The sequence below is a fragment of the Oncorhynchus masou genome, chromosome 17, assembly GCF_036934945.1.
Source record: "Oncorhynchus masou masou isolate Uvic2021 chromosome 17, UVic_Omas_1.1, whole genome shotgun sequence".
Lineage (NCBI taxonomy): Eukaryota > Metazoa > Chordata > Actinopteri > Salmoniformes > Salmonidae > Oncorhynchus > Oncorhynchus masou.
This window is the reverse complement of record NC_088228.1, coordinates 36,162,992-36,187,813: the sequence shown is the minus strand read 5'-3', so window position 1 is coordinate 36,187,813 and position 24,822 is coordinate 36,162,992. Positions and strand designations below refer to the sequence as shown.

The 24,822-nt window shown below is 44.7% G+C and overlaps 1 protein-coding gene across 1 annotated transcript in view; it reads right to left on the bottom strand.

Moving 5' to 3' along the window:
- The window catches only part of LOC135558952 (rap guanine nucleotide exchange factor 4-like), a 47,968-nt gene extending 25,497 nt beyond the window's left edge, over positions 1–22,471 (bottom strand). Inside the window, exons 1-3 of the mRNA XM_064993199.1 lie at positions 22,337–22,471; positions 5,868–6,537; positions 4,373–4,519 (exon numbers count right to left, since the gene is read on the bottom strand). Of these exons, the coding sequence (XP_064849271.1) occupies positions 4,373–4,519; positions 5,868–6,537; positions 22,337–22,404 (885 nt within the window). The 5' untranslated portion in view covers positions 22,405–22,471. The remainder of the gene's footprint in view (positions 1–4,372; positions 4,520–5,867; positions 6,538–22,336) is intronic.
- Between the last annotated feature and the right edge of the window lie 2,351 nt (positions 22,472–24,822).

Genomic DNA, 24,822 nt, shown 5'->3' with positions numbered 1-24,822 from the left:
CCTACTCCAGCAGTACTGTATCATTTCAATCATTTTAGTCAATAAGATTCTTGCTACGTAAGCTTAACTTTCTGAACATTCGAGACGTGTAGTCCACTTGTCATTCCAATCTCCTTTGCATTAGCGTAGCCTCTTCTGTAGCCTGTCAACTATGTGTCTATCTATCCCTGTTCTCTCCTCTCTGCACAGACCATACAAACGCTCCACACCGCGTCACCCTAATCTGGTGGTCCCAGCGCGCACGACCCACGTGGAGTTCCTGGTCTCCGGTAGCCTCTGGAACTGCCGATCTGCGGCCAACAAGACAGAGTTCATCTCAGCCTATGCCTCCCTCCAGTCCCTCGACTTCCTGGCACTGACGGAAACATGGATCACCACAGATAACACTGCTACTCCTACTGCTCTCTCTTCGTCCGCCCACGTGTTCTCGCACACCCGAGAGCTTCTGGTCAGCGGGGTGGTGGCACCGGGATCCTCATCTCTCCCAAGTGGTCATTCTCTCTCTCTCCCCTTACCCATCTATCTATCGCCTCCTTTGAATTCCATGCTGTCACAGTTACCAGCCCTTTCAAGCTTAACATCCTTATCATTTATCGCCCTCCAGGTTCCCTCGGAGAGTTCATCAATGAGCTTGATGCCTTGATAAGCTCCTTTCCTGAGGACGGCTCACCTCTCACAGTCCTGGGCGACTTTAACCTCCCCACGTCTACCTTTGACTCATTCCTCTCTGCCTCCTTCTTTCCACTCCTCTCCTCTTTTGACCTCACCCTCTCACCTTCCCCCCCTACTCACAAGGCAGGCAATACGCTCGACCTCATCTTTACTAGATGCTGCTCTTCCACTAACCTCATTGCAACTCCCCTCCAAGTCTCCGACCACTACCTTGTATCCTTTTCCCTCTCGCTCTCATCCAACACTTCCCACACTGCCCCTACTCGGATGGTATCGCGCCGTCCCAACCTTCGCTCTCTCTCCCCCGCTACTCTCTCCTCTTCCATCCTATCATCTCTTCCCTCTGCTCATACCTTCTCCAACCTTTCTCCTGATTCTGCCTCCTCAACCCTCCTCTCTTCCCTTTCTGCATCCTTTGACTCTCTATGTCCCCTATCCTCCAGGCCGGCTCGGTCCTCCCCTCCCGCTCCGTGGCTCGATGACTCATTGCGAGCTCACAGAACAGAGCTCCGGGCAGCCGAGCGGAAATGGAGGAAAACTCGCCTCCCTGCGGACCTGGCATCCTTTCACTCCCTCCTCTCTACATTTTCCTCCTCTGTCTCTGCTGCTAAAGCCACTTTCTACCACTCTAAATTCCAAGCATCTGCCTCTAACCCTAGGAAGCTCTTTGCCACCTTCTCCTACCTCCTGAATCCTCCTCCCCCTCCCCCCCTCCTCCCTCTCTGCAGATGACTTCGTCAACCATTTTGAAAAGAAGGTCGACGACATCCGATCCTCGTTTGCTAAGTCAAACAACACCGCTGGTTCTGCTCACACTGCCCTACCCTGTGCTCTGACCTCTTTCTCCCCTCTCTCTCCAGATGAAATCTCGCTTCTTGTGACGGCCGGCCGCCCAACAACCTGCCCGCTTGACCCTATCCCCTCCTCTCTTCTCCAGACCATTTCCGGAGACCTTCTCCCTTACCTCACCTCGCTCATCAACTCATCCCTGACCGCTGGCTACGTCCCTTCCGTCTTCAAGAGAGCGAGAGTTGCACCCCTTCTGAAAAAACCTACACTCGATCCCTCCGATGTCAACAACTACAGACCAGTATCCCTTCTTTCTTTTTCTCTCCAAAACTCTTGAACGTGCCGTCCTTGGCCAGCTCTCCCGCTATCTCTCTCAGAATGACCTTCTTGATCCAAATCAGTCAGGTTTCAAGACTAGTCATTCAACTGAGACTGCTCTTCTCTGTATCACGGAGGCGCTCCGCACTGCTAAAGCTAACTCTCTCTCCTCTGCTCTCATCCTTCTAGACCTATCGGCTGCCTTCGATACTGTGAACCATCAGATCCTCCTCTCCACCCTCTCCGAGTTGGGCATCTCCGGCGCGGCCCACGCTTGGATTGCGTCCTACCTGACAGGTCGTTCCTACCAGGTGGCGTGGCGAGAATCTGTCTCCTCGCCACGCGCTCTCACCACTGGTGTCCCCCAGGGCTCTGTTCTAGGCCCTCTCCTATTCTCGCTATACACCAAGTCACTTGGCTCTGTCATAACCTCACATGGTCTCTCCTATCATTGCTATGCAGACGACACACAATTAATCTTCTCCTTTCCCCCTTCTGATGACCAGGTGGCGATCGCATCTCTGCATGTCTGGCAGACATATCAGTGTGGATGACGGATCACCACCTCAAGCTGAACCTCGGCAAGACGGAGCTGCTCTTCCTCCCGGGGAAGGACTGCCCGTTCCATGATCTCGCCATCACGGTTGACAACTCCATTGTGTCCTCCTCCCAGAGCGCTAAGAACCTTGGTGTGATCCTGGACAACACCCTGTCGTTCTCAACCAACATCATGGCGGTGGCCCGTTCCTGTAGGTTCATGCTCTACAACATCCGCAGAGTACGACCCTGCCTCACACAGGAAGCGGCGCAGGTCCTAATCCAGGCACTTGTCATCTCCCGTCTGGATTACTGCAACTCGCTGTTGGCTGGGCTCCCTGCCTGTGCCATTAAACCCCTACAACTCATCCAGAACGCCGCAGCCGTCTGGTGTTCAACCTTCCCAAGTTCTCTCACGTCACCCCGCTCCTCCGCTCTCTCCACTGGCTTCCAGTTGAAGCTCGCATCCGCTACAAGACCATGGTGCTTGCCTACGGAGCTGTGAGGGGAACGGCACCGCAGTACCTCCAGGCTCTGATCAGGCCCTACACCCAAGCAAGGGCACTGCGTTCATCCACCTCTGGCCTGCTCGCCTCCCTACCATTGAGGAAGTACAGTTCCCGCTCAGCCCAGTCAAAACTGTTCGCTGCTCTGGCCCCCCAATGGTGGAACAAACTCCCTCACGACGCCAGGACAGCGGAGTCAATCACCACCTTCCGGAGACACCTGAAACCCCACCTCTTCAAGGAATACCTAGGATAGGATAAGTAATCTTCTCACCACCCCCCCCTTTAATGATTTAGATGCACTATTGTAAAGTGGCTGTTCCACTGGATGTCAGAAGGTGAATTCACCAATTTGTAAGTCGCTCTGGATAAGAGCGTCTGCTAAATGACTTAAATGTAAATGTACTTGCCAGTTGGTCCATGCATGCTCTGAGTACACATCCTGGTAACCATCTGGCCCTGCGGCCTTGTAAATTTGGACATGTTTAAAGGTCTTGCTCACATCGGCTACGGAGAGCGTGATCGCACAATTTTCTGGTGCTCTCATGCATGCTTCGGTGTTGCTTGCCTCCGGCGCCATTATCTAGTGTGTAAATTCTATGAAACAGGTTCTCAAGTAAATAGCACTGAAAAAGTACTGTCACAAATATCAAATAATGATTAGATGTATCATTAGTGAGTGGCTAACCTTTCCTCTGCCGCCTCTTATTCCACAAGACAGAAGTTGACACACCCTGGGGTGACTGTGTAGGGTTGAGATGAATAGTATATCGGTTAAAAGTGGTGGCCCTGTCCAGCCATGTCTCTGGGCCCCTGTAGTAATACTATTGTATCATCTGTCAAACGGTGTGACTCTCAGTCAGTGTGACCAGGCCCTGGGGAGGTGTTATGACAGATCTAGCTTTCAGACACTTTGTGGTTTCCTCTCCTTTAACCAGCGTGATATGCAACTTCAAGACAATGGCAGCAGTAAGAGACTGGCACCAAGGCTAATATCTCACACTGTTACACTGTATGAATCCTAATCTCTTCCTGTGTCAAACACACACAAACACACACACACACTTGACATAAGATCAAAACACTGAGGTTTTTATGTCCATTGTAAGAGCTACAGCCTCAGACACGCTCTCTCTGATATATCTCTAGACTCCTAAAATAGACACCAGAGAAGAGAAAGAGCTGAGAGAGGGAGAGCTGAAGAAAGACAGCCAGGGGGAGAGTGCACTTAGCACAGAGACAAAACACTCTTCGCCCAGTAGTGCTATACTTCCTCCACATCCTACTCCTCCTCTCTCCCTATGAACTACTGGACACTTTAAAGGACCCCCCCCCCATGCTCAAAAACACTCACACACATGATGACTGGTTCAGTTGTAGCATGTATCATCCCAATGCCCCCAGGCAGTGAAAATGACAGCAGGTTCCACAAGCTCACACAAACAGGACTGTACTGGAGGCCTGGTATTAACAGTGGACAGCCATCTTGTGGCCAGAGCATGAACCTCTTCAGAATTTGAATTGTGTGTCTCTCTCTTCCTCTCTCTCACCTCCCATAGGCTCTTGAACTCTCTCTGTTCAATGCGGAGCAATTCGCTGGTCTCTCTGCTGACGATGGTGGCGTGGCGAGGAGTATTATCCAGAATCGACTCTCCAAACGCCGTCCCGATTCCCAGCGTGCAGATAGTGACAGCATCCTAGACACACACAGGCAGAACACACTCAATTTCATGAACTTGTGTGATTCAGTTACATTCAACGCTATTCAAGTCAATAAATCTTTGTCCACAAAAGGGCAATTCATTTCTAGAGCAAGAACAAACGTCAGCACTGAGGATAGCGAGACTGCATTTACACAGGTAGCCCCAATCTGATATTTTTGCCACTAATTGGTCTTTTGACCAATCAGATCAGATCTTTTGCCTATAATTGGGCAAAATATCAGAACTATGTAAATGCAGCCTTGCACAGAGACAGAAGCTTGTTCAATCCAGACCCACTTCTTATCTTGGCTGTGTTTACAGAGGCAAATGATTGGCAAAAGAGCTGATCTGATTGGTCAAAAGACCAATTAGTGGAAAAATATCAGAATTGGAATGTCTGTGTAAACGTAGCCTAAGGGTCAATGTTATAAGGCTAGTAGTTCAAATCATACTAGTGGTTAGAACGTGTTGTTCTAGATTCCTGTCAAGCATGGCCACATTTAACATGTTGTTCTTCTGTCCTTTCTAGCATGGCCAGATAGCGACCCAGATACAGTGGAAAATGTGAACGCGGTCTCTCTGTGAGAGAGCGGACTGATTACCATATTTTCATATATTCACGTGTGAAGGGTTCTCGGATGGATTTTCTCGTTAAGAACACACCTCAGGGAAGACCATAATCTGACCACTCAGACAAGGTCACACACACACACACACATGCAGACACACACAAGCACAGGCACATGCGCACACACACACACACACAAGCACAGTCGCATGCACACACATACTTACTTTCCTGCACGTGTGCACACACTCCCTCCCTCATGTCTAATATGATAGGAGGGGACTTAACATCTTCCTACTGTCCCAAATGACATTTCAGAAACGGCCATCAGAACTAGGCCAGGCTACGCCCATAGACATGAACATGGCAAACGGGTACAGGGACTTGTAACTGGACATTTTGTTCCATCTCAAATTTTAACAACCAATCCTGCACGCTCTATCTATTCTGTCTGTCTGTCGCTCGGCCTCACTATAGCATCTCTGAACCCTCCACACAGTAACTAGCTCAATCCTCAGGGGAGCGTTTGAGAGGCAGCAGCTTTGCTCAGAGCTAAAACCGGAGCGCGCTCGCTGCTAGCCCAGCGTGCATATTTTAACATGGGAGCATTGTAGGCAATGCACTCCGAAACATTCATCAAGGCTGTAATGGGACTACACAAGGTGCAACACGAGACGAACAGCACAGAGAACTCTAGAGGGAAAACATAACTTTCGAGAGAGGAGGAACCCCGAATAGAGCTGTAGTCAAATGTATCAAGCATGCCTGATTTACCTGGTGGTTGGCTGTTTCCGACACCTTGACGTCCAGAGAGCCAGACAGAACAGCATACCAGCTGGTCCCGATGTCACCCTGGCGGAACACTGCACAGAGCATACCACCATCACATAACAGCTTATAAGCCTTCATAAAGCGGTCAACAGTATAGTGACGAGTCATAGTGAAGCTGAAAGCCAATGAAGTACAGGGGAGGCCTTTACCCAGGGGTTCATACCACTGAGTGAGTGTGTCAGTGTGTGAGAGTGTGTGTGTGTGTGTGTGTGTGTGCGTATACTTCCAGGTGATGCCTTTACCCAGGGGTTCATACCACTGAGTGAGTGTGTCAGTGTGTGAGAGTGTGTGTGTGTGCGTATACTTCCAGGGGAGGCCTTTACCCAGGGGTTCATACCACTGAGTGAGTGTGTCAGTGTGTGAGAGTGTGTGTGTGTGCGTATACTTCCAGGGGAGGCCTTTACCCAGGGGTTCATACCACTGAGTGAGTGTGTCAGTGTGTGAGAGTGTGTGTGTGTGCGTATACTTCCAGGTGATGCCTTTCTCCAGGTATTCGTAGAAGGCACAGGAGCAGATCTGCAGCAGCAGGGAGGGGTGGAACCTCTGGAAGGCTTTAACCCCTTTAAGTCTGGTCAGAATAATATCCACATCCTCTCCAGAACGCTCCGCAGGCCTACAGAGAGAGATTGGGGATGTAAGTGTGTGTGCTTTGTTCTGTGTTTCTCTGCTGTTCTGTTCTCTGTGACTGTGAATAGCTGTAGGCGTTTTGAGCTTGGGACCCCCTGCAGTGTGAATGTAAGAGCCCATTAATACGGCTATTTCTGAGACACTTAAACAAACACACACACACACACACACACACACACACACACACACACACACACACCTCTGATGTAAGCTTAAACGACACAGGTCTCTGATGTGTTGAAACACTGCTGAGACAATCATCACAGAGAAACTCGGTGTCTGTTCACATCGCTTTCTCTCTCCCATCCCTCTTTCACCAGCTCTCTCTCTCTCACACACACACACACGTTTGGCCGTAGATGGTGAGCCACCATTCAAACCCTATGACCTGCAGCTCTTCTCTGACACTGGTGACTCAATGGTGAGTGTGAGTAGCCTACTGAAGGGCAAATACATAGACCTGCTCATACAAATACTAGGCTTTCTATCTCTCCCCATCATTTCCTCTCTCCTAGCCCTTGGTTATTTCATGCCTCAAATCTACCCTATTTTCTTTCCATCCATCATTCTTCATACCAACAAGCTCTCACAGTCTCGCATCAGAATTAGACGTTCATCCATGTTTCGCAAATGTAAAATTTCAACATGTTTAAGGTTACGTTTAGGCATCGACTCCAAATGGTTAAGGTATGGGTTAATGTTTGGGAAGGGCTTAAAATAATGATTTCAAAGACAACAAAATCGCTGGATTCAAACACGCAGCCTTTGGTGGAACCAGAGGTAGATGCTTACAGAAACCTACTTGACGGTAACAGCACACACTGTAATGGACGGTTTCCACATCATCAGACATAGATGGACGTTTAATACAGACTTGTATCACGGGTGACCTGCCTGCTCCATTCAGAATTCTCCTTTTTTCCTCAGACCTTTTCTGTACAATAACATTTGTCTGTTAGCGGGACAAGACCTGGCCGAAGACACATTCTGTCTGAAGGCCACAGCCCCGAGGTTGTAAATCTCTCTTGTTATCTCTTGATTCCTCATTGCTCCTCTCCTGTCCACTCTGACTCATCTCCCTGGTCCTCCTCCTTTTTCCTCCCCCTCCCCCTCATCATTCCATATCTCTTTGCCACTGTAGGGTTAATCTGTTAGACAGGTGGAACGGTCAAAGCATCATACAAGAGCAACCCAACCTTTTGAATGTTCCTCTGCATTGACCCAGATGTCTAGAAGACAATGAGAATACAGGTGACAGACAAATCACCTCCCATCTGTCCAACTGTCTTCTACAATCTCTCTCTCTCTCTTGTACCCCTCTCTCTCCAGCATCATCAGAATGGTTTTCTTTCCAAACACTGATGTGGTCTGAGAGCAGCTCACGCCACCGTCCACCTGAAAGCCACACGATTCATTCTCCTGTTACCCTCTCATCTCTTCTTTATATTATCCCTCTCCCTCTATGTCTACAGTGATCTCAGTTCCCCGCCTCATTTTACAGCTAAACCATTATGACACACACACACACACCTCTGACTAAAGCTGAGCCACAGTGAGAGATGGCTGACCTATTCCTGCAGTGGTACCAGATGAGAGAGGACAGGACAGGAGAGACCAGAGAGCTCTAAAAGCTTCTCTTACTGTATACTACAGCACACGAGTTCCAAAGTCTCTGTTCATTACCGTATCAAAATATATACTTTGGTTTTCCAAACTAATAGTTTTCTATTTTGATCATTTCAAACAAATATAGCTAGTGCCATTTAAATAAAAAAATGTACAAGCAAGAGCTGCACTTAATGTGCAGTTCCAACAATCAAATGGCCTCCACGCCACTGTTTCGGTAAACACTGTTTCGATAAAAGGAACCACTCAAACTCAGACAGAGCTATGGATACAAGGACTGACCATGATTGATAATATTGACAAATAAAAAAACTGAAATAGACCCTTTACTCAGTGCTTTGCTGAAGAACCATTGGCAGTGATTACAACCTCAAGTCTTCTTTGCACACTTGTAATTGGGGAGTTTCTCCCATTCTTCTCTACAAATCATCTCAAGCTCTGTCAGGTTGGATGGGGAGCGTCGCTGCACAGCTATTTTCAGGATTCTCCAGAGATGTTCTATCGGGTTCAAGTCCGGGCTCTGGCTGGGCCTCTCAAGGACACTTGGAGACTTGTCCCGAAGCCAATCCTGCTTGGTCTTGGCTGTGTGCTTAGTGATGTCCTGTTAGAAGATAAACCTTCTCCCCAGTCTGAGGTCCTGAGCACTCTGGAGTAGGTTTTCATCAAGGATCTGTCTGTACTTTTCTTGTTTATTTTTCCCTCGATCCTGACTAGTCTATCTGCCCCCGAAAAGCAACCCTACAGCATGATGTTGCCACCACCATGCTTCGCCTAGGGATGGTGCCAGGTTTCTCCAGACTTGACGCTTGGCATTCAGGCCAAATAGTTCAATCTTGGTTTTATCAGACCAGAGAATCTTGTTTCTCATGCTTGGAGAGTCCTTTAGGTGCCTTTTGGCAAACTCCAAGCGGGCTGTCATGTGCCTTTTACTGAGGAGTGGCTTCCGTCTGGCCAAGCTACCATAAAGGCCTGATTGGTGGAGTGCTGCAGATGGTTGTCCTTATGGAAGGGTCTCCCATTTCCAGAGGAACTCTAGAGCTCTGTCAGAATGACCATCGGGTTCTTGGTCACTTCCCTGACCAAGGCCCTTCTTCCCCAATTCCTCAGTTTGGCCAGGCGGCCAGCTCTAGGAAGAGTCGTGGTGGTTCCAAACTTTTTACACTTAAGAATGTGGAGACCACTGTGTTCTTGGGGACCTTCAATGTTGCAGACATTTTTGGTGCCCTTCTCCAGATCTGTGCAAGACAATCCTGTCTTGGAGCTTATATAGACAGGTGTGTGCCTTTCCAAATAATTTCCAGTCAATTGAATTTATCACAGGTAGACTCCAATCAAGTTGTAGAAGCATCAAGGATGATCAATGAAAACAGGATGCGCCGGAGCTCAATTTAAGTCTCATAGCAAAGGATCTGAATACTTATGTAAATAAGGTTTCAGTTTTTAATTTCTAATACATTGGCAAAAATTTCTAAAAACCTGTTTTTGCCTTGTCAGTATGGGCTATTGGGTGTAGATTCATGAGGGGGGACGACGATTTAATCTATTTTAGAATATGGCTGTAACGAAACAAAATGTGGAAAAAGTCAAGGGGTCTGAATACTTTCCGAATGCACTGTATAAGTTATATCCTTCATTGTAATGATGTGCGCTGAGAGTCAAGAAGCAAGTTCAGGGAGTGAGTGTTTTAATAAATAAATGCAACTAAATACAAAACACGAACAGACATGAAACTGAAACAACAACGCCTGGGGAAGGAACCAAAGGGAGTGAAATGTATAGGGAAGGTAATCAGGGAGGTAATGGAGTCCAGGTGAGTGTGTATACGCGCAGGTGCGCGTAACGATGGTGACAGGTGTGTGCCATAACGAGCAGCCTGGCGACCTAGATGCCGGAGGGAGCACACGTGACATTCATGAATCAATGGATATACAGTAGATCATTGATTTAACAGTCCAAAATGGATGAAGCAATCACAGATTGACCCTTTTTATTCTGAGATAAATATCATGTTTTCACCTCCATTGATGTTGTGTTGTGTTTCTGTCAAGCACTGTCACCTTCTGTATTACAGATCAGTTCTAATCTAATAAAGTGAAACTTAAAGCCTGTTAATAACTGAGGTCAGATCAGATTTCATGTTGAAGCCTACACTTATTATCATCCACACACACACACACACACACACACACACCTCTGATGTAACACACACACACACACACACACGTGATGAGTGGGATGACGCATAACTGCATCACCTGCAGTCCCCACGGTTATGTCTGTGTGGCGGACGGGTTAGGGTCATGAAATATTGTGTGGATGAAGGGCAGGTGGGTGGCGGGAGGAGGGATGAATAAAGGGAAAACAATACCTTAAATCCATAACGGTATAATTATTGTGCAATCTATATCTATAGCCTACATTGAGGTTTTCCTTTCATTATTTTAGGCTATAACCCTCAAGGCCTAACTGTACTCATGAAATCCAATTAGCATGCTTTAAAAAAAATATATGTAAAAAATTAAAGAAATAATGGCCATAGAAAAATGTCAAAATCGGTCAGTTTAAGCTAGAGATATGTTTTCCTGCATTGGATGCGTCTTAATCCACCTCATTCGCCGATGTCGCACTTCCACATCTGGGGTCAAAGGTGACAGCGCTATAGCAGTGTTTTGCCAAACCATGAGACATCCCAAAAATTGGTATTCTCACAAAATCGTCTGTAGTGTCAGAACGGTTTGGCCTTCAAATTGACCCCTCCGTCAAAAGATGAGACTCTCACGAACAAGAGTGTTCTCCATTTTGCTCTACAACCCCAAGCATCTTGGGACTGGTCTGAAGTCAGATATGGGGAACTGTATATACAGTACCAGTCAAAAGTTTTGGCACACCGACTCATTCAAGCGTTATTCTTTTTTTTTTACTATATTGCAGAAAAATAGTGAAGACATCAAAACTATGAAATAACGCATACGGAATCATGTAGTAACCAAAAAAAAGTATTAAACAAATCAAAATATATTTAATATTCTTCAAAGTAGCCACCCATTGCCTTGATGACAGATTTGCACAATCTTGGCACTCTCAACCAGCTTCACGAGGAATGCTTTTCCACATATGCTGAGCACTTGTTGGCTGATATTCCTTCACTCCATGGACCATCTCATTGCAAACGACCTCAATTGGGTTGAGGTTGGGTGATTGTGGAGGCCAGGTCATCTAATGCAGCACTCCACTCTCATGCTTGGTCAAATAGTCATTACACAGCCTGGAGGTGTGTTTTTGGGAGTTGTGCTGTTGAAAAACAAACGATAGTGGGACTAAGCGCAAATCAGATGGGATAGCGTATCGCTGCAGTAGACATGCAGGTTAAACGTGCCTTGAATTCTAAATAAATCACAGAGTGTCACCAGCAAAGTACCCACACACCATTACACCTCCTCCATGCTTCACGGTGGGAACCACACGTGGAGATCATCCGTTCACCTAATCTGCGTCTCACAAAGACCCAGTGGTTGGAACCAAGAATCTCGAATTTGCAAAAACCGGTCTTATGTCCATTGCTCGTGTTTCTTGGCCGAAGCAAGTCTTTTCTTATTATGGGTGTCATTTAGTAGTGGTTTCTTAATAGCAATTTGACCATGAAGGCCTTCAAGCAGTCTCCTCTGAACATTTGATGTTGAGATGTGTCTGTTACTTGAACTCTGTGAAGAATTTTTGGGCTGCAATCGGAGGTGCAGTTAACTCTAATGAACTTATCCTCTGCATCAGAGGTAACTCTGGGTCGTCTTTTCCTGTGGCGGTCCTCATGAGAGCCAATTTCATCATAGCGCTTGATGGTTTTTGCGACTGCACTTGAAGAAACTTTAAAGATTGACTTACAGTGCAAAAAAGTATTTAGTCAGCCACCAATTGTGCAAGTTCTCCTACTTAAAAAGATGAGAGGCCTGTAATTTCCATCATAGGTACACTTCAACCATGACAGGCAAAATAAGCAAAAGAAATCCAGAAATTCACATTGTAGGATTTTTAATGAATTTATTTGCAAATTATGGTGGAAAATATGTTTTTGGTCACCTACAAACAAGCAAGATTTCTGGCTCTCACAGACCTGTAACTTCTTCTTTAAGAGGCTACTCTGTCCTCCACTCGTTACCTGTATTAATGGCACCTGTTTGAACTTGTTATTAGTATAAAAGACACCTGTCCACAACCTCAAACAGTCACACTCCAAACTCCACTATGGCCAAGACCAAAGAGCTGTCAAAGGACACCAGAAACAAAATTGCAGACCTGCACCAGACTGGGAAGACTGAATCTGCAATAGGTAATCAGTTAGGTTTGAAGAAATCAACTGTGGGAGCAATTATTAGGAAATGGAAGACATACAAGACCACTGATAATCTCCCTCGATCTGGGGCTCCACGCAAGATCTCACCCTGTGGGGTCAAAATGATCACAAGAACGGTGAGCAAAAATCCCAGAACCACACGGGGGGACCTAGTGAATGACCTGCAGAGAGCTGGGACCAAAGTAACAAAGCCTACCATCAGTAACACACTACGCTGCCAGGGACTCAAATCCTGCAGTGCCAGACGTGTCCAGGCCCGTCTGAAGTTTGCTAGAGAGCATTTGGATGATCCAGAAGAAGATTGGGAGAATGTCATATGGTCAGATGAAACCAAAATATAACTTTTTGGTAAAAACTCAACTCGTCGTGTTTGGAGGACAAAGAATGCTGAGTTGCATCCAAAGAACACCATACCTACTGTGAAGCATGGGGGTGGAAACATCATGCTTATGTGCTGTTTTTCTGCAAAGGGACCAGGACGACTGATCCGTGTAAAGGAAAGAATGAATGGGGCCATGTATCGTGAGATTTTGAGTGAAAACCTCCTTCCAGCAGCAAGGGCATTGAAGATGAAACGTGGCTGGGTCTTTCAGCATGACAATTATCCCAAACACACCGCCCGGGCAATGAAGGAGTGGCTTCGTAAAAAGCATTTCAATGTCCTGGAGTGGCCTAGCCAGTCTCCAGATCTCAACCCCATAGAAAATCTTTGGAGGGAGCCCCAAAACATCACTGCTCTAGAGGAGATCTGCATGGAGGAATGGGCCAAATTACCAGCAACAGCGTGTGAAAACCTTGTGAAGACTTACAGAAAACGTTTGACCTCTGTCATTGCCAACAAAGGGTATATAACAAAGTATTGAGATAAACTTTTGTTATTGACCAAATACTTATTTTCCACTATAATTTGCAAATAAATTCATTAAAAATCCTACAATGTGATTTTCCAGATTTTTTTTTTTTCTTCTCATTTTGTCTGTCATGGTTGAAGTGTACCTATGATGACAATTACAGGCCTCTCTCATCTTTTTAAGTGGGATAACTTGCACAATTGGTGGCTAACTAAATACTTTTTTGCCCCACTGTAATTTCACGTATAATTCACTGTATCACAATTCCAGTGGGTCAGAAGTTTACTTGTACTAAGTTGACTGTCCCTTTAAACAGCTTGGAAAATGCCAGAAAAGTATGTCATGGCTTTAGAAGCTTCTGATAGGCTAATTGACATACTTTGAGTCACTTGGAGGTGTACCTGTGAATGTATTTCAAGGCCTACCTTCAAACTCAGTGCCTCTTTGCTTGACATCATGGGAAAATCAAAAGAAATGAGCCAAGACCTCAGAAAATAAATTTTAGACCTCTACAAGTCTGGTTCAATTTCCAAACGCCTGGAGGTACCACATTCATCTGCACAAACAATAGTATGCAAGTATAAACACCATGGGACCACACAGCTGTCATAGCACTCAGGAAGGAGACGCATTCTGTCTCCTAGAGATGAACATACTTTGTTGCGAAAACTGCAAATCAATCCCAGAACAACAGCAAAGGACCTTGTGAAGATGCTGGAGGAAACAGGTACAAAGGTATCTATATCCACAGTAAAACTGAGTCCTATATCGACGTAACCTGAAAGGCCGCTCAGCAAGGAAGAAGCCACTGCTCCAAAACCGCAATAAAAAAGCCAGACTATGGTTTGCAACTGCACATGGGGACAAAGATCATACTTTTTAGAGAAATGTCCTCTGGTCTGATGAAACAAAAATATAACTGTTTTACCATCATTACTATCGTTATGTTTGGAGGAAAAACGGGGATGCTTGCAAGCCAAAGAACACCATTCCAAACGTGAAGCATGGAGGTGGCAGCATCGTGTTGTGGGGGTGCTTTGCTGCAGGAGGATGGCATATATTAAAGCAAGCCATCAGTCAGGAAGTTAAAGCTTGGACGCAAATGGCTCTTCCAAATGGACAATGACCCTAAGCATACTTCCAAAGTTGTGGCAAAATGGCTTAAGGACAACAAAGTCAAGGTATTGGAGTGGCCATCACAAAGCCCTGACCTCAATCCCATATAAAATTTGTGGGCAGAGCTGAAAAAGCATGTGCGAGCATGGAGGCCTACAAACCTGACTCAGTTACACCAGCTCTGTCAGGAGGAATGGGCCAAAATTCACCTAACTTATTGTGGGAAGCTTGTGGAAGGCTACCAGAACCGTTTGACCCAAGTTACACTAAGTGTATGTAAACTGTTTAATAAATAAAAGCTGAAATAAATCCCTCTACTATTATTCTGACATTTGACATTCTTAAAATAAAGCGCTGATCCTAACTGACCTAAGACAGCGAATGTTTACTAGGAGTAAGTGTCAGGAATTGTGAAAAACTGAGTTGAAATATATGTCAAGTTCCGACTTCAACTGTATGTATACAGACACACACACACACACACACACACACACACACACACACACACACACACACACACACACACACACAGCAACAACAAAACAACTTGTCTACACTGTCTTTTAAAGAAAATTCGTAAAAATCAAAATAACTTCACAGCTCTTCATTGTAAAGGGTTTAAACACTGTTTTACATGCATGTTCAATGAACCATAAACAATTAATGAACATGCACCTCTGGAACGATCATTAACAGCTTACAGACAGTAGACAATTAAGGTCAAAGTTATGAAAAGTTAGTAGAAAGGCCTCTTTAGTGTCCTGACTCTGAAAAACACCAAAAGAAAGATGCCCAGGGTCCCTGCTCATCTGCATGAACGTGCCTTAGGCATGCTGCAAGGAGGCATGAGGACTGCAGATGTGGCCAGGGCAATAAATTGCAATGTCCTTACAGTGAGATGCCAAAGACAGGTACAGGATGGCAACAACTGCCCGAGTTACACAAAGAACTCACAATCCCTCCATCAGTGCTGAGACTGTCCACAATAGGCTGAGAGAGGACTGAGGGCTTGTAGGCCTGTTGTAAGGCAGGCCCTCAACAGACATCACTGGCAACAACGTCACCTATGGGCACAAACCCACCGTTGTTGGACCAGACAGGACTGGCAAAAAGTGCTCTTCACTGACGAGTCGCAGTTTTGTCTGCGCTTATCATCGAAGGAATGAGCGTTACACCGAGGTTCGATTTGGAGGTGGAGGGTCCATCATGGTCTGGGGCTGTGTCAACGCTGTCTCAACGCTGTGCGTTACAGGGAAGACATCCTCCTCCCTCATGTGGTACCCTTCCTGCAGGCTCATCCTGACATGACCCTCCAGCATGACAATACCACCAGCATTACTGCTTGTTCTGTGCGTGATTTCCTGCAACACAGAAATGTCAATGTTCTGCCATGGCCAGCGAAGAGCCCAGATCTCAATCCCATTGAGCACGTCGGGACCTGTTGGATCAGAGGGTGAGGGCTCCCATTCCCCCCAGAAATGTCCAGGAACTTGCAGGTGCCTTGGTGGAAGGGTGGGGTAACATCTCACAGCAAGAACTGGCAAATCTGGTGTAGTGTATGAGGAGGAGATGCACTGCAGCACATAATGCAGCTGGTGGCCACACCAGATACTGAATGTTACATTTGATTTTGACCCCGCTTTTGTTCATGGACACACTATTCCATTTCTGTTAGTCACATGTCTGTGGAACTTGTTCAGTTGATGTCTCAGTTGTTGAATATTTCTATGTTCATATAAATATTTACACATGTTAGGTTTGCTGAAAATAAAACGCAGTTGACAGTGAGAGGACGTTTATTTTTTTTGCTGAGTTTATGTTTCCTGATCTTTCATATATTTCTCAGATATAGGACAGACACTTCAGAACAAACTTCCCTTCGATTTTTGGGGGGAACCATCTGTTACATGTAATAAATTGATTATTCAAAGCGTTTGTATAGGCTAATAGCAATAAGGCCAAATTAAATGTATCAAATATTTTTTGATCCTTCAAGGGGTCATAAAATTAAAAAATCAAATAGCTAAATGATCCTTGGTAGGGCCTTCTTAAAACAATTCCACATAGCTTAGTAGAACCCCCCGGCTTAGATTGTAGAGTGTTTTAACTTAATAAGAGAAAAGCTGCAAAACGGAGTTTAAAATAAATAGAAGGGAGGGCCAGAAAATGTATGTTTTGGAAAAATTTGGTGAAGTGGAAAAAGAGGATAGGCTAATAGCAGTGCCAGCTATGTTATGTGTATGTTATGTGTGATGTTGAACATAACAAACAGCTCTCTATCCACAAGATGTGTACCAAACTCACTAAAAGTGGCAGTAATAAAGCCTCTCTTGAAAAAGCCAAACCTTGACCCAGAAAATATTAAAAACTATCGGCCTAATTCGAATCTTCGATTCCTCTCAAAAATATACGAAATGATTCAGTCTGGTTTTAAACCCCATCATAGCACTGAGACTGCACTTGGTAAATTACCTTTTAATGGCATCAGACCGAGGCTCTGCATCTGTCCTCGTGCTCCTAGACCTTATAGTGCAGCTTTTGATACCATCGATCACCACATTCTTTTGGAGAGATTGGAAACCCAAATTGGTGTACACGGACAAGTTCTGGCCTGGTTTAGATCCAAGCCAAACTGAAATCTTATTAAAAACATGTTAGGTCATTTTCATAGCTTTCTATTTCCATACAACTCAACTGGTCAAACTGATGTTATTTGGAAATTTTGCACTGAAAATATTTCCCTTTTTGGGGGGATTGAGTTAGGCCTATTGCATTATATTCCCGCTCCCTACAGTAAATATCTTTGCACCGCGAAAGAAGCGGAGATGACAGAACTTGACCGTTGTCAACTAGACTGAAGCATTCAGTCTATTGATTTATGACATTCTGATGAGAAAGGGTTTATTTAGTCTTGTAGGGCAACATATAATGAAAGAAGAGAAGCTGCATGTAGGCCTACCTAATTAGACAAGTTGACTAACAACTAGCCTACCAAAATGTCAGAAATTATTACAGTGCATTCAGAAAGTATTCAGACCCCTTGACTTTTTCCACATTTTGTTACGTTACAGCCTTATTCTAAAATGGATTAAATGTTTTTTTGTTCTCATCAATATACACACACACACAATACCCCATAATGACAAAGCAAAAACAGGTTTTTAGAAATGTTTGCAAATGTATTCAAAATAAAAAACAGAAACCTTAATTACATAAGTACTCAGACCCTTTACCCAGTACTTTGTTGAAGGACATTTGGCAGTGATTACAGCCTCAAATCTTCTTGGGTATCACGCTGCAAGCTTGGCACACCTGTATTTGGGGAGTTTCTCCCATTCTTCTCTGCAGATTCTCTCAAGCTCTGTCAGGTTGTATGGGGAACATCGCTGCACAGCTATTTTCAGGTCTCTCCAGAGATGTTCGATTGGGTTCAAGTCCAGGCTCTGGCCATTTAATCCATTTTAGAATAAGCCTGTAATATATCAAAATGTGGGAAAAGGGAAAGGGTCTGAATACTTTCGAATGCACTGCATAAATATCTATATCAAGCAACAACAACAAAGCTGGCACCCCGTCAAAAAAACATTTCCGCCCTCTCTGACTGCAGCCTACAGCACATTTTCTATATTAGCGGTTTAGGGCTGGGTGCAGGCATCAAATGTTCACTTGATCAGATATAGTCGGGCGGTTGTGGATGGGTTATTAGCAATTGCAGGAGAGTGTGGGTGTTACAAACAGCTGACCAGCGCACCACTAACGCACACACTGAAAGTAGCTGTCGGTAACAAACAGCTGATTTAGCATTGCTGCCTGGGCTTATAGATTTGTACACTGTGTGTGCCTGCGCATGTGTTTGCGCGTCCTGCGTGTCCACTGTAACCTTATCTCCACCACCAGGAGAGATGCAGATAGGCTGCATCTCAGCCTCCTAACATGGCTTCCTTTCCTTCAGCTACACTGACCAAATCCCCTGTCAGCATTCCAAGGAAAGGATGGCACTTTACTCTTAGGAGGACGGCTCATGATGCCCATTAGAAACATCTCTTTTTCTCACTGCATCACACAGAACGGAGAGAGCGAGAAAGAGAGAGCAATGAGCTCAAGTTGCCAATGGTTACCTGTGGATGTGTCATTATAATGAGGATGGATATAGGAATGGAATGTTGCGATGTGCACGAGCACAGCACAGATGAAATGGGTTCTTTATTTTATCCTCCATCCATACAGATGGAATTTAAAACATCAAACATCAACATCAAAACACTCCCCAGCTTTCCTAATGGATAGTACAGTATTCTATACTCTGACCAGAGATCCTATTATACAGTGCCTTGACTTTTTCCACATTTTGTTACGTTACAGCCTTATTCTAAAACGTTTTTTTTTTTTTTTTTTTTTTTTTTTTTTTTTTAAATACTCCGAAATCTACATGCAATACTCCATAATGACAAAGCAGAAACAGGGTTTTCATTTTTTTTGCACATTTCAAAAAAATATTAAAACAGAAACACCCTATTTACATAAGTATTCAGACCCTTTGCTATGAGACTCGAAATTGAGCTCAGGTGCATCCTGTTTCCATTGATCATCCTTGAGATGTTTCTACAACTTGATTGGAGTCCGCCTGTGGTAAATTCACTTGATTGGACATGATTTGGAAAGGCACACACCTGTCTATACAAAAACCAAGCCATGAGGTCGAAGTAATTGTCCGTAGAGCTCCGAGACAGGATTGTGTCGAGGCACAGATCTGGGGAAGGGTACCAAAAGATTTCTGCAGAATTGAAGATCCCCAAGAACACAGTGGATCTTCTTAAACGGAAGAAGTTTGGAACCAACAAGACTTCCTATAGCTGGCCGCCTGGCCAAACTGAGCAATCGGGGGAGAAGGGCCTTGGTCAGGGAGGAGACCAAGAACCCAATAGTCACTCAGGCAGAGCTCTAGAGTTCCTCTGGAAATGGGAGAACCTTCCAGAAGGACAACTATCTCTGTGGCACTCCACCAATCAGGCCTTTATGGTAGCGTGGCCAGATGGAAACCACTCCTCAGTAAAAGGCACATGACAGTCTGCTTGGAGTTTGCCAAAAGGCACCTCAAGACTTTCAGACCATGAGAAGAAAAGATTCTATGGACTGATGAAACCAAGATGAAACATTTTGACCTGATAGCCAAGCGTCACGTCTGGAGGAAACTAGCATGGTTTGTGACAGCATCATGCTATGGAGATGTTTTTCAGCGGCAGGGACTGGGAGACTTGTCAGGATCGAGGCAAAGACGAACGGCGCAAAGCACAAAGAGATCCTTGATGAAAACCTGCTCCAGAGCACTCAGGACCTCAGACTGGGTTCAATGTCCAACAGGACAACAGCTCTCAGCACCCAGCCCAGACAACGCAAGTGTGGCTTCAGGACAATAGCTCTGCAGCAACACTCCCCATCCAACCTGACAGAGGATTGAGAGGTTTGCTGAAGAAAGGGTCTGAATAGTTATGTAAATCTGATTTTTTTTTTTGCAGATTTTTTTTTTGCTTTGTCATTATGGGGTATTGTGTGTAGATTGAGGGGGGGAAACGATTTAATCCATTTTAGAATACGGCTGTAATGTAACAAAATGAGGAAAAAGTCAAAGGGTCTGAATACTTTCCGAGGGCACTGTATACCCTCAAAGTGCCAGAATGGTGTGAAAATGGCAGCCATTGTAGTCAGGGAGTAATCCCAACAAGTCTAATTACAATGAATGGCAGTAAAGGCGTAGGTGATTGCATTTCCTCATTTATTTTTATTTTAAGGGGTTAAATTCCATTTCCTAATTTTACTTAAAGGAAAATAAGATGTGATATTTCAGAAATTATGTTGACAATATTTTGTCAACATAAATTATTGTCATAATTGTAAATAGTTTACAGAGGTTTTATACCCTTTTTCTGTATAAATAGCCTGTAAAATATATGTAAAGACACTAAACGTCTGTTTGTTTTCTTGGAAAGCTGTGAGTGTTATAATTAAGCAATAAGGCACGAGGGGGGTGTGGTAAATGGCCAATATACCACGGCTAAGGGCTGTTCTTAGGCACTATGCTAAAACGCTAAAACATGAGGTGATGGTGGCGGATGAATGGCATGACAATGGGCTTAATAAGGATCTCATGGTATCTCTAAGCATTCAAATTGCCATCGATAAAATGCAATTGTGTTCGTTGTCTCAAGCTCTTGCCTGCCCACACCATAACCCCACCGCCACCACATGGGACTCTGTTCACAACGTTGACATCAGCAAACCGCTCACCCACACAACGCCATAAACACTGTCTGCAATGCCCAGTGGCCATCGAAGGGGAGAGTCTTCCCACTGAAGTCGTTTACGACGCTGAACTGTAGTCGGGTCAAGACCCTGATGAGGGCGACGAGCACGCAGAGGAGCTTCCCTGAGATGGTTTCTGACCATTTGTGTAGAAATTCTTCAGTTGTGCAAACCCAGTTTCATCAGCTGTCCGGGTGGCTGGACTCAGACAATCCCACAGGTGAAGAAGCCGGATGTGGAGGTCCTGGGCTGGCGTGGTTGACACATGGTCTGCGGTTGTGAGGCCAGTTGGACATACTGTCAAATTCTCTATAATTTAATTGAAGGTGGATTATGGTAGAGAAATTAACATTCAATTATCTGGCAACAGCTCTGATGGACATTCCTGCAGTCAGCATGCCAATTGCACGCTCCCTCAAAACTAAAAATATCTGTGGCATTGTGTTGTGTGACAAAACTGCACCGTTTAGAGTGTATTTTTATTGTCCAGAGCACAAGGTGTACCTGTGTAATGATCATACAGTTTAATCAGCGTCTTGATATGCCACACCTGTCAGGTGGATGAATTATCTTAGCAAAGGAGAACAGGGATGTAAACAAATTTGTGCTTATAATTTGATTGATTAGCTTTTTGTGCGAATGGAACATTTCTGGTATATTTTATTTCAGCTCATGAAACAATGGGGCCATCAATTTACATGTTGCGTTTATTTTTGTTCAGTGTAGTAAACTTGCTAGCTAAAACTTGCTAGCTACTTCAGTGGATGTTGAACACATTTTTAGCAGTAAATGTGTTCAATTATAGCCACGGTATAAAAGAGATAACCAACTAGAGGGTCAGTGCATTCTCCGGAAAATAATACAAATACCATTTGTGTGTTTGATGAGTGATTACCATTACATTCATTCCAGTCATTACTATGAGCCGTCCTCCCCAATTACGGTGCCACCCACCTCCTTTGGTGTGTGTGTTGAATGGCTGGCAGCAGACAGTCCACATAGGCAGCTGGCTGACAAATGACTCTTCAAAGAGGAGACTGGACTGGCTCGTGCTTGCTTCAAGCCCGAAATAAACCAAGCCTATACACTAGGCTAATAAAATCTGCACATGCTACTGTGAAGTTCTGTCTAAATATAATGCATAACCTGACTTATGCGTGTAGGCAGCGTTGGCAATAAAATGTGACAACGTTGCGGTGGTGAAGAGGATAAACCAGTGAACCAGAAGACCATCAACCTACACCGCCTTTGTCGACGACTACCAAAATGGACAAACACACAAGGGTAACGTTAAAGCCACAACGAATAGTAACCTAGAAATTGGCTTTGATTTGTAACACGACCGAATAGATGAAGATGTCAATGACGTCTGAAACGCAATAACACATCTCTCACTCATTCACGCATGCAGAGATGGCCGATTATGATTTGTCACGTTGACGCTGATGAATGAATCGAACACGAATTCGTTGGGGGTGTTTTTCCAGGCGTTTAGACTGCCACGAGGATGCCATGACCGAGGGGATGGGATGTTTTCTACGCACCTTTTATCCAGACATCCGACCCATTCAGCCGAAGGAGACGAGTTGGGGGATGTTTCCACCGCGACCATCTTTCCCGAGAACTGGGGTGTGATTGAGAAACCGGGAGATGCTACAGGAGGGCGGCTTCAGCGTGGTTGTCGGTGCGGCGCGGTTAATAAACTGAGCTCGCGCTCGCGCACTGGCTCTCCTCTCCTAGATTGAGGTTCGACAACATGCCCCTAGCCTTTTAGAAAAAAAGGTTAGGAGTAGAACCGAAAAAGGGTCCTATGAATTTGATGTATATATGGCAGCCCTAAAAGTTATATATTAGAACCATTTGACCAGAACCCTAGTGAGTCTTCTTCACTGAACCAAATAGAATCCCAAAGGGTTCTTCTTCACCTACTGAACCAAATGTGTTCCATATATTTCTGAATTATGGCTAGGCTAGCCTACTACTATAAAATAGTAATAGTAATAGTACTAGCTAAGAAGATAATATAATACACAAAAGAATACCAACATAGTTTTGAGATCGTATTGTTCTTACAGTCATGCAGACTCAAACCCAAACAGTTTAGGTACAGCCCACATCAATCTTGGTGCCAACCTTCAGAGGGTTTATGCCTTCTTCATGGAACAGCTGGCCTACTGTTATTGTATGGGATATTGTCTGGCTGGTTTCTGAGAGGAAAAAACAGGAGCCAAAACATGAGTCAACCTTATATCTGCAAGAATGAAGACTAAATCACATGTATAGGCCTACCGAGACAATCTGGTTCAATTTGGGTCCCGAGACAAAACCAGTTGAGAACCATTGTTGTTATAAGCACCAGCAGAAAGAGGGATCCTCTGCCTCTGACACCCCACTGAAATAAAAAAGATACAATGAGTTGTGAACGTCAGCCTGCGACTGTAGCTCTATTTGGCATATTCAATCATTCAAATTAATATTTATTTGTAAGACCAGTTGCCTAGCTTGTAAAAGGTGGCTTTTTCCTCGCTAGCTAACAAATGGTAGCCTATGAAGTACAACCAACTGTATTTATCTAGCTTATAGTTTGTCATGTGATTATGGCTTCAGATTGTGTGCTTATTTGCAACTGTTTTGTTGAGTCGTCATCATGCTTGATAAACATGGCAGTTGTTTTTTGAATTATAGCTAGAACTCTGAGGTTCTATCTCTAGAGGATTTTAACATTTTCTGGAAAAGGTTTTGACATTTTGACTGAAGAACCCAAATGTACCCTGTTTTCTAAGAGTGTACCCAACCCGTGCTCTCAAGAAACCAAGGCATTCTGCCCTCTCAATTCAATTCGAGGGGCTTTATTTAGTGGTCAAGAATCAATCACTCAACAGCATAATCAGCAGATAGAATGACAAGTGAAGTGGAACAGACAATATGTTTTTATGAACAGTATACTTTTCAAGATATTGCACACAGAACACTATTAAATAAAGAATTTGGAGAAATAATGAATGGAACACAGAGATATAGAAAGAGAATGAACAGAAATTAAAATCAAATTCTACACAAGCACACACACAGGCACACTCTAACACACACATGCATCATTTTGTTGTTGTGTTGTTTGTATTTTGTTTTATTGTTTGTACATCATTGGATTTAACATTTATGTGACTGTCCTTGTCTATCAGTGTTTGTTACTTGTAATGTTTTGTGGAAGAGCAGCTGCTGCTTCTACAAAAGCTTATGGGGATCCAAATGAACAATTAACCTTCATTCTATTTTGTGTCAAGCTTCTCGGAGTTCAGTAGAACAGGAGAGATACAGCTGTGATAGGCTGTCACCACGACAACTGGTGCCACTGCAGCAGGAGGGAGGGAGGGGGACAGGGACAGGAAGTGTTTGAGCTTCAGCAAGCGCTAAAAGATACTCCCTACAGGCACGTGCAGAGTGAGAGATTTTTTACATTTAAAAATACCTTTATTGGCCCAGTAGTTACGTCATTTCAGGCATAAATTTTACTTCCTTGTAACAGAACTAGAAAGACAGGGATAAAGAGTGAGGAGAGAAACAGCGAGGGAGAGAGACAGGGTGGTAATGGAGATGGAGAGAAAAGGGTGGGAAGTGGGGTAAAAGGAGATGAGAGGGATGGGAGGGAGAGCTCTCCACTGGCCTGCAGTGCAGTCTCCAGGAGGGAGGGGAAGGAGAGAGAGGGGTTGTTGATGTCCACTTATGAAAGATGAAGAGAGGTGGGCGACAAGGGAAGTGCTGCTGTGTGCAGGGATGGGGGGAAAACACACACATGAACAGACTATGTTAGCTGGGATTCCCATACTAGTGAGAGGTGTTAGAATCCCCGTAGGGTACCTGTTGAGTAAGAAGTGTGTGTGGTTAGAGTGCCAGCTGTCTGAAGAAGAGGTTTAACCCAGTGTAATTAATGTGTCCTCTTCAACATCACAGGAAGCCAAGGCTGCAGGACATTAATGTGGCAGAGAGGGGGACTGTGTGAACTGCATATGTCACATGTGTATGTGACAGA